The sequence below is a fragment of the Ranitomeya variabilis genome, chromosome 1, assembly GCF_051348905.1.
Source record: "Ranitomeya variabilis isolate aRanVar5 chromosome 1, aRanVar5.hap1, whole genome shotgun sequence".
Taxonomy (NCBI): domain Eukaryota; kingdom Metazoa; phylum Chordata; class Amphibia; order Anura; family Dendrobatidae; genus Ranitomeya; species Ranitomeya variabilis.
In genome coordinates, this window is record NC_135232.1 from 871,527,620 (window position 1) to 871,544,912 (window position 17,293).

The 17,293-nt window shown below is 42.4% G+C and overlaps 1 protein-coding gene across 3 annotated transcripts in view; it reads left to right on the plus strand.

Annotated features, from left to right (window-relative positions):
- Positions 1-17,293, plus strand: part of RAP1GDS1 (Rap1 GTPase-GDP dissociation stimulator 1) — a 136,015-nt gene that overhangs the window by 102,421 nt on the left and 16,301 nt on the right. For all 3 annotated transcript variants that reach the window (XM_077277413.1, XM_077277421.1, XM_077277428.1), the window contains one exon: positions 17,028-17,171. In XM_077277413.1, the coding sequence (XP_077133528.1) occupies positions 17,028-17,171 (144 nt within the window). The remainder of the gene's footprint in view (positions 1-17,027; positions 17,172-17,293) is intronic.

Below are 17,293 nucleotides of genomic sequence, written 5' to 3' on the forward strand. Positions count from 1 at the left end.
CTTCCCCTGAACAACTATGTTGAATAATCTTTGTTTCTCGGTCCCCCATGACAGCACTACGGAGAGAGGGGATCCGCCCTTCAGGGACAGGAAACCTACAGATAAAAGGGCGGTACCTCTCCCTCGCATGAGTTGGTTTCCTGTCCCTGACGGGGAACCTCTTTTCTGCAGTACCTGCAAAGAAGACGCGTATCCAAAGGACCGGGACCGGACAGTCGGGTTCCGGCAGCGAGGAGGCTCCTGCCGCGGCTTGTCCGGCACCCGAAGCCGCCACCGCTGGAACCGACGGGTTCTTCAGGGTGTGCGGGGGAGAGACCGCCGCCAGACTCTGAGGGAGGAAGGGGCGCTGGTCACCCGGAGCTCCTGTGCCGGCCTCTGCACGCTCCGGGTGCAGAAAGATGGCCGCCGCTCCGGAAATGCGGCGTTAACTTCCGGGTCATCTCCGCGCGCATGCGCGGTAATCTCCTCTCTCCCTGGGATGTGCGCAGGACCGGAAGTGCGGCAGAACGCCGGAGGTGGCGCCGGATTCAAAAAGGGAGATAGTGCGACAGCTATGTGTGCACAAGCTATCTCCCTGTAACCATGGAGGACAGCGATCCACAGCAGCTGCAGCCCAGACAGCAGCACCATAAGAAGGTGGACCCCAAGAGCTCCAGAAGAAGTGGGTCAAGCAGTCGGTCCACACAGCGCAGCAGATCGGCTGCAAGGACTAACTCCCCTCCTCAAGAGGCTCCACTGCCAGACCCAGGCCCTCCTCCAGAACCGGTACCTGCCTCCACATCCGAATGGTGAGTGATCTCCGTGAAAGTATATATTTTATAATGGGGCTTCCTCTTCTCCCTTACTAGGGTAAGAAGAGCCTGGAGAAAAAGAAAAATAGGGTCTGCCCCACCTGTAGCAAAGCTTTGCCGGTAACATGGAGCAAAAAGCTTTGTAAATCTTGCATTCAGCGTTTATTGTGTGAAGAAACCCCTGACTTCGCATCTGAACTTAAAACTATAATTAGATCTGAAGTTCAGAATGCCCTATTATCTTCCAAAAAAGGGAAGGATAAGGTAAAGGCGACAGTATATTCTCACTCTGTCCGATCCTCGTCCGAGGACGTGGACTCTGACGATTCTAAATCCTCCCTATCTTCCTCTGATGAAGATTCGAGCCGTCATTGCTTCCCACTAGAGGAAGTGGACGCTTTAGTAAAAGCCGTCAGAGCCACTATGGGGGTAAGACGGCTCAAGATATAATGTTCGGAGGTCTGGGACAAAAAAGACGGAGAGCTTTTCCGTTAAATTCCAATGTCCAGACACTGATCAAAAAAGAATGGGAAAAACCGGACAGGAGAAATTCTTCAGTACCCTCGCTTAAAAGAAAGTACCCCTTCGATGACGAGGCGTCCACTTCTTGGGACAAGGCACCAAAATTGGACGTAGCAGTGGCCAAAGCCTCGAAAAAATTTGCGCTCCCGTTTGAGGATATGGGCACCCTCAAAGACCCTTAGACAAGAAAGCGGATACCTTTCTTAAAGGGGCATGGGAATCGGCTGGGGGTAGCTTGAGACCTGCAGTCGCAGCGACCTGCACCTCCAGGTCTTTGATGGTGTGGGTTGACCAGCTGGAAAGCCAGATTAAGGACGGGTCACCCAGAAGTAAATTGCTTGACTCAATCCCTGCAATTAGGGCAGCAGCAGCGTTCCTAGCGGATTCCTCAGCGGACTCAGTACGTTTAACATCTAAGGCCGCTGCCCTCTCCAACGCAGCTAGAAGGACCCTATGGCTTAAGAGCTGGCCAGGGGATCTCCAGATAAAGTTGAAATTGTGTTCTATCCCATGTGAGGGAAATTTCTTATTTGGGGAAACCCTGGATGACATCCTCCAGAAAGCAGGGGACAAAAAGAAGGGGTTTCCAAATCTGGGGCCAGCCCCATTTAAACAGTCCTTTCGGAACCGTAAATTTTTCCGTCGGAGACCTCCCAGAGAACAGAATAAATGGGAAGAAGGGAGAAGACGAGATAGAGGTTACCTCTTTGGCAATACCTCCCGTGATAAAAAACCCTCCAAATGACATTCTCCCTACGGTGGGGGGAAGGCTCACCTCATTTCTTCCTGCCTGGGAAAAAATATCCAACAACACCTAGATTTTAAGACTCATACAATCTGGTCTAAAAATAGATTTCATTTCCCACCCCCCCCACCCCCCCCACCCCGAAATTACGTAGTGACAAAAACGAGGTCTTCGGCAGCAGAACAAGCGGCATTAGAAATTATTTCCCTACTGCAGAAAGCCATAATTCGGGAGATCTCTCCTCAAGAAATGGAGGAAGGGTTTTTCTCCCCTCTGTTTCTAGTACCGAAACCCGACGGGTCCTTTCGGACGATCATAAACTTAAGAAATTAAAACAATTATGTAAGAAACCACAAATTCAAAATGGAAACAATAAAATCTACAATAAAAATTCTCTTTCCAAATTGCTACATGGTTGTGATAGACCTGACCGACGCATATTACCATGTGCCCATCCACGAACATTCTCAAACATTTCTCAGGATGGCGGTGTCCATAAAGGGGAAAATAAGGAACTTCCAGTACAGGGCCCTCCCTTTCGGGATCTCTATTGCTCCGCGGATATTCACAAAAATAGTAGCGGAGATGATGGCCCACATAAGGGAACAAAACATTATCATAGTCCCTTACTTGGACGATTTTCTTATTGCCAGCGACTCGGCTCAAAGTTGCAGAGAACAGAGAGACCGAGTAATGACTATTCTAACGGACTTGGGTTGGCTCATAAATACAAAAAAATCAAAGTTGGAACCCTCTCAAGTACAGGAGTTCCTAGGGCTGACGTTAGACTCCCAGGTTCAAGAATGCCGACTCCCGGGCCCCAAAAAAGACAAGATATTAACCATGATAGCACAAACACTACAAAACCCTTCCATGACTCTAAGGAGGGCAATGTCACTTCTGGGCTCTCTATCTTCATGCCTGCCGGCGATACCCTTCGCACAATTCCACACAAGGGAGCTTCAGTGGCACATACTAGAATGGCAGTTAATATTAAAAAACAATTTGGAAAGCAGGGTCACGCTAAATTCCTCCGTTATTCATTCCCTTCTCTGGTGGGGAAAGAACCAGAATATTTCAAAAGGGATTCCTTGGGTACCAAAAATATCTCGGGTGATAACAACCGATGCGAGTCCCAGGGGGTGGGGGGCCCACATGGCAGACAGAGTGGCTCAGGGCAACTGGTCAATTCAGGAACTGCCAGCATCCTCAAATCAAAAAGAACTCTGGGCGGTGCATCGTGCTCTTCTATCGTTCCTTACCTACATTCGGGGACATCATGTCCGAATTTTCTCGGACAATATAGTGACAGTAGCCTATATAAATCACCAGGGAGGAACAAGGTCTCGGTCACTGATGAATTCCTCCGCCAAAATTATCAGCCTTGCAGAGACAAATCTACTATCCCTTTCTGCACTGCATATTCAAGGTTCAAAAAACGAGAAAGCAGATTACTTGAGTCGAACCCAGTTGAAACAAGGCGAGTGGTCCCTGAATCAGTCTGTCTACAACCAGATCACGAGAATGTGGGGGACCCCAACAATAGACTTGTTCGCCAATTGCAAAAACAAAAAAGTAAACAAATTTTGTTCTCTAAGCCCAGAAGGGAATCCCCAGGCTCTGGATGCCTTTCTGATTCCATGGACACACAAACTGACATACGCTTTTCCACCAACCATTCTGATTCCGGCAGTCATTCGGAAAGTCAGAGAAGACAAAACAAAAATGATCCTTATTGCCCCGTTCTGGCCAAAAAGGACATAGTTTTCCTGGCTAAGGATGCTATCGGTCTCAGACCCATGGGTTCTACCGAATTTGCCAGACCTTCTACAGCAAGGACCGATCTTCCACCCACAAGAGACGAACTTGCATTTGACAGCCTGGTTTTTGAACGGGAACTATTATAAGAAAGAGGCTTTTCAGACAACTTGGTTGCAACATTGTTAAAATGTAGAAAACCTATTACTACTAAAATATATGGTAAAACATGGAAAAAATTCTTGTCTGTATCCAAAGTTAAAATCCAGGAGGGACCCTCAATTAATAAAATACTGGAGTTCCTACAAAAAGGTCTGGAACAGGGGTTAGCGGTTAGTACCCTTAAGGTGCAGATAGCAGCCCTGGGTGCACTCTATAACCAGAATATTGCAGCCAACCCATGGATAATAAGATTCATTAAAGCGGTAACAAGAGCAAAACCTGTAGTTACCCAAAAAATGGCCCCATGGGATTTAAATTTGGTCCTCTCAGCGTTATCTGGCCCTCCATTTGAACCCATAGACATGATTCCCATTAAAATACTATCTCTTAAAACCATCCTTCTGGTAGCCTTAACATCTGCGCGCAGGATAAGCGACATCCAAGCCTTGTCCTCAAACCCTCCCTTTACAAAAATAATGGATGATAGAGTCACTCTAAGACCTGACCCGGCCTATTTGCCAAAAGTGGCGTCAAAATTCCACAGGTCACAGGAAATATCCCTGCCGTCCTTCTGCCCGAACCCTAGAAATGGAAAAGAGCAGAGCTTCCATAATCTAGATGTTAGAAGATGCGTAGTCCAATACTTAGATTCCACCAGGGAGTATAGGAAGGAAGGCTCTCTGTTTGTCTGTTTTCAGGGTCCCAGGAAAGGATTCCAGGCATCTAAAGGTACTTTGGCAAGGTGGATAAAAGAGGCAATAGCGTTGGCATATTCATCCACGGGAAATGCGATCCCGGACGGTATAAGAGCGCATTCCACAAGAGCAGTAGCTACCTCATGGGCTGAGAGGTCAGAGGTATCAATAGAACAAATTTGTAAAGCGGCCACCTGGTCATCACCATCAACCTTTTTTAGACACTATAGATTAAATCTAGCCTCTGTGTCTGACTTGACCTTCGGTCGAAGGGTTCTTGAGGCGGTGGTCCCTCCCTAAGCTTAGACTCTGCAATTCTCTCCGTAGTGCTGTCATGGGGGACCGAGAAAGTCATAGTTACTCACCGATAACGGTGTTTCTCGGAGCCCATGACAGCACTCGCTTATTCCCTCCAATCACAAGTGCGGTGAGCACCTTTTAATTACATATGATTTATATAATTTATATATTATAATCTAGGCACAGGGTTCCTTTTTAAGAAATGTTATAATATGGTATTTTCTCTATTGTAAACTAACCTGGAGGTCCTCCGATGCTCTGTAAACCAACTGATGCGAGGGAGAGGTCCCTGAAGGGCGGATCCCCTCTCTCCGTAGTGCTGTCATGGGCTCCGAGAAACACCGTTATCGGTGAGTAACTATGACTTTTCAGATCATTTGACAGTTGTTTTGAGGAGCCCATGATGCCACTCGTCAGAGGAGATTCAAACAGGAGAACAACTTGCAAGTGGCCACTTTAAGTAGCTGAACAAAGGGGCGGCAGTGGGCGGGGCTTCACGGAGGAAGTCCGCATCCCTCCGCAGCCCGGATAAACGCTAGTGTGAAACTAGCGTAACATAGGAGGGCAAACGACAGATGGGACAAGAAGGTCACTCAATAACAGAACATCTTGAAAAAAGAAAAATCCCTTCCATGTAAAAAAAAAAAATATTAGACTATTCAAGATGATTTAAAGAATCTCTAAAATTTGAATTTTCTTGGATGGGATTAGTGTTTAAAAGGTGTGAATTCCTGAAAGTGTTATGTTTTTAAGGAGGTTCCTTTACTTTTCTCCCTTAAATATATTAAAAGTCTTCAGGATCTGCTAAATAAATTTATATGGAATAAGGGTAAAGCAAGAGTATCAAAAATTACTCTTATGAAAAGCAAGTCTGCAGGAGGACTTGGACTTCCCAACTTAACAGCATATTATTATACTAACCTAGTTAAACAGAGTCAGATTTGGTTTAACAATAGTTATGCAGCAGCTTGGGTAGACTATGAATCTTCCTTAATTGGAAAAATTCCATTAAACTCTTATTATTCTTTTTAAGAAAACCTAAACTTCCATGGCCAGATTCACAGATCATTTTTGCTTCCTTGAATGCTTGGAAAAAAATTGCAGATTTACCAAACAAAATTCAGTTGAAACTGATTACAGTAACCTAGTAACTAGCCAAAACATCTTGTCATCATGGAATGAGGTGGGATTAAAATATAAAAAAAAATACAGGATGGAATTAACTTCACCCCTTTTATTTATTTATTCAAATACAATTAAAATATAAAGTTCCAGAATATGATTTAACTCACTACATTTTGCTGAGGAAGAATATCAGAGACCTTCTTGAATTTAAATATTCCTTTCCTAAATACATTGGAAGTTTAATATGTGATACTAAGAATGAATCTTCTTGGAAAACAAGAAAAATATATAACATTTTTAATCAAGATTATGGACTTCAAAACAGTTTACAAATGAATAATTGGGAAAGAGACCAAAAAGAGGGCTTTCTTTATTGAACAGTGAAAAAAAGATTTATCATTAACATATTCATCAAATCTTTGTGTCCCTCTCAACTAATCCTTTTTTAAAATAGACTAGCTAAAGCTTTTCATCTGACTGTTGACTGGATTCATACATTCTAGTATTGCCAAAAATAAATTACCGTATATACTCGAGTATGAGCCGAGATTTTCAGCCCATTTTTTAAGGCTGAAAGTGCCCCTCTTGGCTTATACTCGAGTCATTGTCCCAGGGGGTCGGCAGGGGAGGGGGGGCTGTCAAATCATACTCACCTCCTCCCGGCGCGTCTCTGCTTCTCCAGCGCCCGCAGCTCTTCCTCTGTTCAGCGGTCACGTGGTACCGCTCATTACCGCTATCTGGTTGTTGTGATTAGTGATGAGCGAGTGTTCTCGTTGCTCGGGTGACCTCCGAGTATTTGTGACTGCTCGGAGATTTAGTTTTCCTCGCCGCAGCTGGATGATTTGCGACTGTTAGGCTTCTTTCACACTGGCGTCGTCTGGCGGACATCGCAATGCGTCATTTTGGAGAAAAAAACGCATCCTGCAAAGTTGCCCACAGGATGCGTTTTTTTCTCCATAGACTTGCATTAGCGATGCATTGCGACATATGGCCACAAGTCGCATCCGTTGTGCAACGGATGTGTCGTGTTTTAGCGGACCGTCTGCACAAAAAAAGTTACATATAACGTTTTTTTTTGTGCGTCGTGTCCGCCATTTCCGACTGCGCATGCGCGGCTGTAATTCCGCCCCCTCCTCCCTGGACATTACAATGGGGCAACGTATGCGTTGTAAAACTGCATCCGCTGTCCCCGTTGTTCATTATTTTCACAACATGCGTCGGTACGTCGGGCCGACGCATGGCGACGGCCCCTTACCGACGCTAGTGTGAAAGTAGCCTTAGACAGTTTGATTACATGTGGGAATTCCCTAGCAACCAGGGAACCCCCACATGTACTCAGCCTGGGTAGTAGCTGTAAATCATTCAGCTGAGGTGATGAAAGCTAAATCTCCGAACACTAACAAATACTTGGATGTCACCCGAGCGTGCTCGGGAAAACCCGAGCAACTAGTACACACGCTCATCACTAGTTGTGATGCCATTTTTCTAGTGATTAACCCCTTTCTGCCATTGGACGTACTATTCCGTCCATGTGGAGTGGGCCCTACTTCCCAAGGACGGAATAGTACGTCCAGCGCGATCAGCCGCGCTCGCGGAGGGAGCGCGGCCGGGTGTCAGCTGACTATCGCAGCTGACATCCGGCACTATGTGCCAGGAGCGGTCACGGACCGCCCCCGACACATTAACCCCTGGCACACTGCGATCAAACTTGATCGCAGTGTTCCGGCGGTATAGGGAAGCATCTCGCAGGGAGGAGGCTCCCTGCGGGCTTCCCTGAGACGATCGGTACAAGGCGATGTGCTCACCTTGTACCGAGCGTCTCCTCCCTGCAAGCCCCGGATCCAAAATGGCCACGGGGCTGCATCTGGGTTCTGCAGGGAGGTGGTTTCACAGTGCCTGCTCAGAGCAGGCGCCGGGAAGCCTCCCTCCTGTGCATGTCAGATCGCAGATTGTCCCCCTAGGGCAAAGTAAAAAAGTAAAAAAAAAAAAAAAAAAAATTTACATGTGTAAAAAAAATAAATAAAAAAAATCCTAAATTAATAATAATAATAAAAAAATATTGTTCCAATAAATACATTCCTTTATCTAAATAAAAAATAAACAATAAAAGTACACATATTTAGTATTGCCGCGTCCGTAACGACCCAACCTATAAAACTGTCCCACTAGTTAACCCCTTCAGTGAACACCGTAAAAAAAAGAAAAACCCGAGGCAAAAAACAACGCTTTATAATCATACCGCCGAACAAAAAGTGGAATAGCACGCGATCAAAAAGATGGAAATAAATAACCATGGTACCGCTGAAAACGTCATCTTGTCCCACAAAAAACGAGCCACCATACAGCATAATCTGCAAAAAAAAACAGTTATAGTCCTCAGAATGAAGCGATGCAAAAATAATTATTTTTTCTATAAAATAGTTTTTATAGTATAAAAGCGCCAAAACATAAAAAAATGATATAAATGAGGTATCGCTGTAATCGTACTGACCCGAAGAATAAAACTGCTTTATCCATTTTACCAAACGCGGAACGGTATAAACGCCCCCCACAAAAGAAATTCATGAATAGCTGTTTTTTTGTCATTCTGCCTCACAAAAATAGGAATAAAAAGCAATCAAAAAACGTGACGTGCCCGAAAATGATACCAATAAAAACGTCAACTCGTCCCGCAAAAAACAAGACCTCACATGACTCTGTGGACCAAAATATGGAAAAATTATAGCTCTCAAAATGTGGTAACGCAAAAAAACATTTTTTGCAATAAAAAGCGTCTTTTAGTGTGAGACGGCTGCCAATCATAAAAATCCGCTAAAAAACCCACTATAAAAGTAAGTCAAACCCCCCCTTCATCACCCCCTTAGTTAGGGAAAAATTTAAAAAAATGTATTTATTTCCATTTGCCCGTTTGGGTTAGGGCTAGGGTTTGGGTTAGGGCTAGGGTTAGGGTTAGGGTTGGGGCTAGGGTTAGGGCTACAGTTAGGGTTGGGGCTAAAGTTAGGGTTTGGATTACATTTACGGTTGGGATTAGGGTTAGGGTTGTGTCAGGGTTAGGGGTGTGGTTAGGGTTACCGTTGAGATTAGGGTTAGGGGTGTGTTTGGATTAGGGTTTGTTATAATTGGGGGGTTTCCACTGTTTAAGCACATCAGGGGCTCTCCAAACGCGACATGGCGTCCGACCTCAATTCTAGCCAATTCTGCTTTGAAAAAGTAAAACAGTGCTCCTTCCCTTCCGAGCTCTCCCGTGCGCCCAAGCAGGGGTTTACCCCAACATATGGGGTATCAGCGTACTCAGGACACATTGGACAACAACTTTTGGGGTCCAATTTCTCCTGTTACCCATGGGAAAATACAAAACTGGGGGCTAAAAAATAATTTTTGTGGAAAAACAAAAAAAGATTTTTTATTTTCACGGCTCTGCGTTATAAACTGTAGTGAAACACTTGGGGGTTCAAAGTTCTCAACACATCTAGATAAGTTCCTTAGGGTGTCTAGTTTCAAATATGGGGTCACTTGTGGGGGGTTTCTACGGTTTAGGTACATTAGGGGCTCTGCAAACGCAATGTGACGCCTGCAGACCATTCCATCTAAGTCTGCATTCCAAATGGCGCTCCTTCCCTTTCGAGCTCTCCCATGCGCCCAAACGGTGGTTCCCCCCCACATATGGGGTATCAGCGTACTCAGGACAAATTGGACAACAACTTTTGGGGTCCAATTTCTCCTGTTACCCTTGGGAAAATACAAAACTGGGGGCTAAAAAATAATTTTTGTGGGAAAAAAAGGATTTTTTATTTTCACGGCTCTGTGTTATAAACTGTAGTGAAACACTTGGGGGTTCAAAGCTCTCACAACACATCTAGATGAGTTCCTTAGGGAGTCTACTATGCAAAATGGTGTCAATTGTGGGGGGTTTCAATGTTTAGGCACCTCAGTGGCTCTCCAAACGCAACATGGCGTCCCATCTCAATTCCAGTCAATTTTGCATTGAAAAGTCAAACGGCGCTCCTTCCCTTCCGAGGTCTCCCATGCGCCCAAACAGTGGTTTACCCCCACATATGGGGTATCGGCGTACTCAGGACAATTTGGACAACAACTTTTGGGGTCCAATTTTTTCTCTTACCCTTGGGGAAAATAAAAAATTGGGGGCGAAAAAATCATTTTTGTGAAAAAATATGATTTTTTATTTTTACGGCTCTGCATTATAAACTTCTGTGAATCACTTAATGGGTCAAAGTGCTCACCACACATCTAGATAAGTTCCTTAGGGGGTCTACTTTCCAAAATGGTGTCACTTGTGGGGGGGTTTCAATGTTTAGGCACATCAGGGGCTCTCCAAACGCAACATGGCGTCCCATCTCAATTCCAGTCAATATTGCATTGATGCATTGAAAGGTCAAATGGCGCTCCTTCGCTTCCGAGCTCTGCCATGCGCCCAAACAGTGGTTTACCCCCACATATGGGGTATCGGCGTACTTAGGGGAAATTGTACAACAACTTTTGTGGTCCATTTTCTCCTGTTACCCTTGGTAAAATAAAACAAATTGGAGCTGAAGAAAATTTTTTGAGTAAAAAAGTTAAATGTTCATTTTTATTTAAACATTCCAAAAATTCCTGTGAATCACCTGAAGGGTTAATAAACTTCTTCAATGTGGTTTTGTGCACCTTTTGTCTGGTGCAAGTTTTTGAATGGTGTCACACTTGGGTATTTTCTATCATATAGACCCCTCAAAATGACTTCAAATGAGATGTGGTCCCTAAAAAAAAATGGTGTTGTAAAAATGAGAAATTGCTGGTCAACTTTTTAACCCTTATAACTCCCTAACAAAAAAAAATTGGGGTTACAAAATTGTGCTGATGTAAAGTAGACATGTGGGAAATGTTACTTATTAAGTATTTTGTGTGACACATCTCTGTGATTTAATTGTATAAAAATTCAAAGTTGGAAAATTGCGAAATTTTCAAAATTTTCGCCAAATTTCCATTTTTTTTCACAAATAAACGCAGGTAATATCAAAGAAATTTTACCACTATCATGAAGTACAATATGTCACGAGAAAACAATGTCAGAATCACCGGGATCTGTTGAAGCGTTCCAGAGTTATAACCTCATAAAGGGACAGTGGTCAGAATTGTAAAAATTGGCCCGGTCATTAACGTGCAAACCACCCTTGGGGGTAAAGGGGTTAATTGAAAGTGTATGAAGATGTCATGCAAGACGCTACTTTTAACCAACATGCTTTATAATATAGGTATGATCATTTAATTAAAAAAAAAAACCTGACTGCCAAAAGTTTTGCATATACTATTTATTGATCACAACATAGAGAATAATTAATTGTTTACAATGCCATAACTTAGTATTTTGAAGCATAGTGTCTTGCTTTAATTACTGCATCACACCGACGGGGCATTGAAGCCACTCGGGTATTCAAGACATCGTGATCTATTCACCCCTACTGCTCTTGGCCACCTCACCACAGTTTGGTGACTCACTTTGACACCATATTCTTGGTTCATTTTGTGCAAAATCTTTACAGCACTTTTATGGACATCAGATACTGACTTTTTCTTAATAATGTGATCAACTTTGGAGGACGTGGTCGTCCACTTTTAGGTTTGTCAGCTGTTCCATAACCTTCTTTTTCTTTATTATACAGAACACTTGACTCCATAGCTACCTCTTTTAGTTGTTGCCTGACTTCACTCCCAGAATAAGCTTCCTGACATCTGGTGATAATCGTGGCTTTGTCTTGGACATGTGTTAACTAGTGATGAGCGAATATACTTGTTACTCGAGATTTCTCGAGCACGCTCGGGTGACCTCCCAAGTATTTTTTAGTGCTCGGAGATTTACTTTTCATTGCCGCAGCTGAATGATTTACATCTGTTAGCCAGCATAAGTACATGTGGGGGTGGCCTGGTTGCTAGGGAATCCCCACATGTAATCAAGCTGCCTAAGAGATGTAAATCATTCAGCTGCGGTGATAAAAACTAATTCTCCGAGCACTAAAAAATACTCGGAGGACACCCGAGCGTGCTCGAGTACCGAGTATATTTGTTCATCACTAGTGTTAACCTCAAAACACACTAACAAAACAAAAATTAAGGCAACATTCAACCATCCATGACAAAATATACAAAAGATTTGGCCCATCAAATGTTGAAAACTAATAAAACAATCTCAAATCAATTTTTGTCCTTATAGCTGACAACAATTTGCTTCCATTTTACTAAAATCACCAGGAAAATGGCATCACGAAAACCAGACAGAAGTAATCACTCCTTTTTTTAAAAAAAAAAAGCAAAACTTTGGTCGCTACTGTATGAAGCAACTGAACCTCAACATGGAAGGTTACAGAATTCTGGCATACTTTACTGTCCACTTTCCAAAATACCTGCAATGACGTAAATGCATTATTTTCCAAATTGATCTATGTTGAAGAAAAATGACTTGCAACCTTTTATAGACTTAAAATTCTCTTTCAAATCCGTTTATGATCAATTTTCCTGTGTTGCCATGGTTATAAAAGTTGAATACTTTTTCTACTCCTGATTTCTGCAAAATGCATGAACACTTCTCTTATAGCTTGTTGTACGGTTTCAATTGAGTGACTCATACAGAAATATCCTGGAAAAGTGACACAAAGAACATCTACATTAATTATGCAACAAATTAAACGGTTGGAATACTTTATAAGCTAAATTTTACCTGAACTTGGTTCTGAAATTTTATACAGCCTCTTTAAAATAGTTATTGAAACTCTAAACTCTATTATTGCACCAATTGGGTCCAAATATTAGTAAATTGCAATAGTCAAAACAGTGTTTCAAAAAATAGAATCTCATCCTAGAGATGGCATCCTACAGGTTTATGTATAGAGTTTGTATGTTCTCCCTGTGTTTGCGGGGTTCTCCAGCTTCCTCCCACACTCCAAAGACATACTGATAGGGAATCTAGACTGTGAGCCCCAATGGGGACAGCGATGATAATGTACGTAAAGCGCTGTTGAATTCATGATGCTATATAAGCAAAGCATAATAATAATAGTTTCCTATGGAAATGGGAACATTAAGCAGTAATGGTGAGGTCCACGTCAGGATGAAGGGCCTCAGGAGCAGTTCTTATTGACCAGTAATACCATGTTTTTGCTCATATTGATTAAGTTCCTCCAGTTGACGTTCACTCACAAAGTTGATAAGATCTTCATAATACCAAGAAGTGTTTAAAATGTTTAAATTGCAGAAGAGTGTAAGCTGTCTCAATGGCCACAACCAATGCCTCTTCAATGGGGCAGCAGAAAAAAAGGGAGAAAAACAGTTTCATATGCCTAGTGTTCACAATTAACAGTAATGTACACCAGCACGCCATTATGTCACAATTACAAACTTATACTTTGAAGGGTCCCCCTTGGACCACCAAAAGAAGTTTTAACCTGTTAAGTAATGGCCTTCACAAGACCTGTAAATGTGTCTTTTTTTTTTTATCAGGCACCAAAACATTAGCAGCAGTTCTTCGAAGTCCTAAAAATTGTTAGGTGTTTCCTCTATGGACGAGCACATAAACTGCATCAGACTGGGGTTACTGACATACCATAGTTGCTGGTTTATTCCATGTCCTTCTTTTTGGACCACTGCATACCTTCTACATCCCACAAGACATGTCGTTTTAGAGCTGAATCAACACTTTCCTTTCCGTTAACACAATTTGACAGTTATCAAAGGCGCTCAGATCCATACATTTGCCTGTTTTTGTTTTTTTTTTCCCTTTTCAACACAAAGAAATTACTTGTTGGCTAATATATCCCACCCTAAATTGGATGTCATTGTTAAGAGATAATCATTGTTACTCACTTGACCTGTTGGTGGTTTCATTGATCACTACTGACAAATATCTATTTTCTAAAATAATCTAACCCTCCATGTGACCAGCTGGACATTATTGAAGAGAATCCGTCCTTTGCCATAAATCTATGTAGGGACTCAAGCTTTCTAGCAGCAGTAAGGGGTACATACAGGACCTTGGTTTTGGTGCAAACAATCTGGGGCCTATTACCTCTGATAAACTCCAAAAATGTTAATGAAGTGGATTTCCTTCAGCCAAAAGAAAAAATTCAGTATCAACAGTCCTTTCTCATTTGAGGCACTGTACAATTACACAGTCTTATTTTCATGGCAAGTCATTCACTACTACGGCTTCAGGCACCTTCTGCCCACCATTAGAACTTTCACTTCAGCTCCACTTCCTCAGACCCACCTGTGCCAACTCAACTAGACCTGTAAGGCGCTGACTGGAGTGTATGTGAGGGACCATTCCCACTTGGTTCTAAATCCAGGACCCAAAATCTGGTCCATTAAGCCAAAAACCTCTCCGTAATCTACCTTTACTGGAACCTTTGATTCCAGGACTTGTTGCCAAGGCCAGCCACTTCGGTGACCCATACCTGCCATCCAGGATTTTACTCCTGCTCCTTTACAATAAGTATTTACCCGGTATACATTTTTGACTCTTGAATCTGGGGATGTTGTTTTTTTGGTTCTTCACTTCACCATTCCTAATATATGGTTTTTCCTTGCATGTTTTTCTAGCCAAGGAATCCTGGTAGTCCCCTCTTCTGTCTTCCTGAGGGCCATGCCCCCTTGGCTGAGAAGACTATTTTTATTTAACAGGAAGAGGGGGCCATAAGTCCGGAACGGAGAGGCGCATGCACAAAAAAATAATACCAGATTCAGGAGAACCGCTTCATTTATGTCAGTTATAAGACTACATATTTGTGACAGATCTTCTTTAACTTTACTGAAAATGTACTTTACCCAAACTGTAAAAATAGCGATCAGCCAGTCAGTATCTTCCCTGAAATTATCAATCATTTCAGGGAAAGTAGGCTTTTTGAATGTATTGTCAGCTGTCCTCGGTTTATGCATGTAACACGGTAAAATTATTCTCATTAAATTTAATTTGGTTTGCGTCTTACTCTGTAAAGTACGGTATATGTACTGAATATTATCTGTGGGAATAAAAACGGCTTTTCTGTGGGGGATAAGTCTGAGATTTCGAAGGCACGCTTGGCATCAGACAGGCGAATTGTGTGCATGTCAGCTGTTCTGTGTTGGAAAAGCTTTGCCATTTAATATGCACTTACGGCAACATCTGTTGCACAAAATAATCATCCTGACAAGTGACTGCCTCTGGAAGGATGATGTTTATTTAAGGCGCTGTGTGGGTGTTGTGTTGAAATGCATATTGGTAATCTACATAGTATTAACATTTGATGCTCTCTTCTATGCAAAGTTCTGGCATTCTCTATCTGGTATAGTGGAGGAGCGCTGCCAGGGTGGGGTACACATGACACTTACCTGAATGCAAAGGGTGAACCCTCCTGCAAATGTTTATAGCGCATGTAGGTTTTACCATAAATGCACAGAAATCATGCCAGCGGAAATTTTGTGCCAAATGTGAGCTCAGCCTTTTAGATGAAGTTGGATGTGATAGGTAGAAGCCTTCCAGCCTCGTATATGTAGAAGGCGTAATAGATTCAGTCAAAATGGATTTGTCTTTAACTTCATGCAGCAACCTCTTTCCATCCATAGGCTAAAATTATTAAATGGAATCTGTCAGCAAATTTTGTTATGTAATCCAACGGCACCATGAGGAATGCACTAAAACCCTGATTCCACTATGTGTCAGTTAGTTTGTCGGATGCAGCCACTGATGGTTCTGAAACTAGCAGATAATAGAATGATCCGGTGTGTAATCTCAGATTTGTTGCTAGAAAAAAACCCTAGATTAAAAGCGTAAATCTTTGTGTTATTAATATCAGCCGTGTGTGTGTGTGTGTGTGTGTGTGTGTGTGTGTGTGTGTGTGTGTGTAATATAATATTCAATCCAATTTCTAACCCCTATTTGTGACCATGGATTGTGTATATTATTTGTTAGGCCTCTTTCACACTTCGTTTTCTACAATTGGTCACAATCCGTCAAAATGTTGAAGTCAATAAATTAATATATAATTATTAGCCTTATAAAGATTAACGATTTTAATATAGGGTTTTTGTCTGGCACCAAAAGCCAGTTTTCTCTGCTGTTGATCTAGCAGAGCTCAGTTCTTGATCTGTGTATAACCACCCCCATTCATTCAGTGTAATGACTGAGAGCTGCTTTGCAGTGCTGGGGGCTTGACTGGACTAAGATACACAAGGACAGTTGTCCTGTAATTATGATCTCCTGCAGCTAAAACACTGATTGTATTTAAACAACAAAACACAGCTCTGTACGTGACACATCATGTTAATCTGGGTCTTTGCTCATACATTATGGTGCTCCCAAATTTTATTTTGTTACCCAATTCTAGGGATGCTTGTAAAAGAATCAAGCAAGCCATACTCCCCACTGAAATACGTTGTTGGTCTAACGGGCCATTGATGACATCCTAACCATCAGTAACCATTGGAAAAACCCAATAGTGGTAAACGTAGTCCACGTCTAAGTATTACATTTCGGTCAAAACTATGAAAGTCATAAAATACGTGGATTTCAAAAAAGCATGGTGAACATTCTGGCAAGAAAGTGCTGATTATAAGGCGGACAAACCGCTGTGGGAATAGCGCTAATGAAAGGTTCTAATCTGGGGGTCTTGATGTTCTCATTTGTGGTCCAGCAGATTCCGATATAAAATATGACTTTTTTTATAGGTATCCTGACACTGTGATAACTTAATAAATAAAAAACAGTCTTTAAAGCTTTAATCCAAGATCGTAATCAGCTAGAATTCATCTATTTGACCAAAGGCTATCACAGACAGAAATCGTGACAGCCTTTAAATCCTAGAACATGCCTAAAAGTGGAATTTCACTTTAATTAAAAATCTTGAAGACGTCTAGTGTTATCGCTCAGCTAGTTTGTATCTTGACGTTAATATTGTTTATTTGTAGATGCTATAAAGCTTCAGCTGGTGGAGGCTGGTCTTGTGGAGTGTTTACTTGATATAGTCCATCAAACTGTGAATAGCGAAAAGGATGACGATATGGCGGAGCTGAAAACTGCTTCTGATCTAATGGTCCTTCTGCTATTAGGTGGTAAGTACATATAGAATTTGTGACATGTCAAGAGTCGCGGAAGATAGGTGCTGAATGCGAGTTGACCTACATTAGGTCCACAAATATTTGGACAATGACAGAATCTTTGGGATTTGAATTAT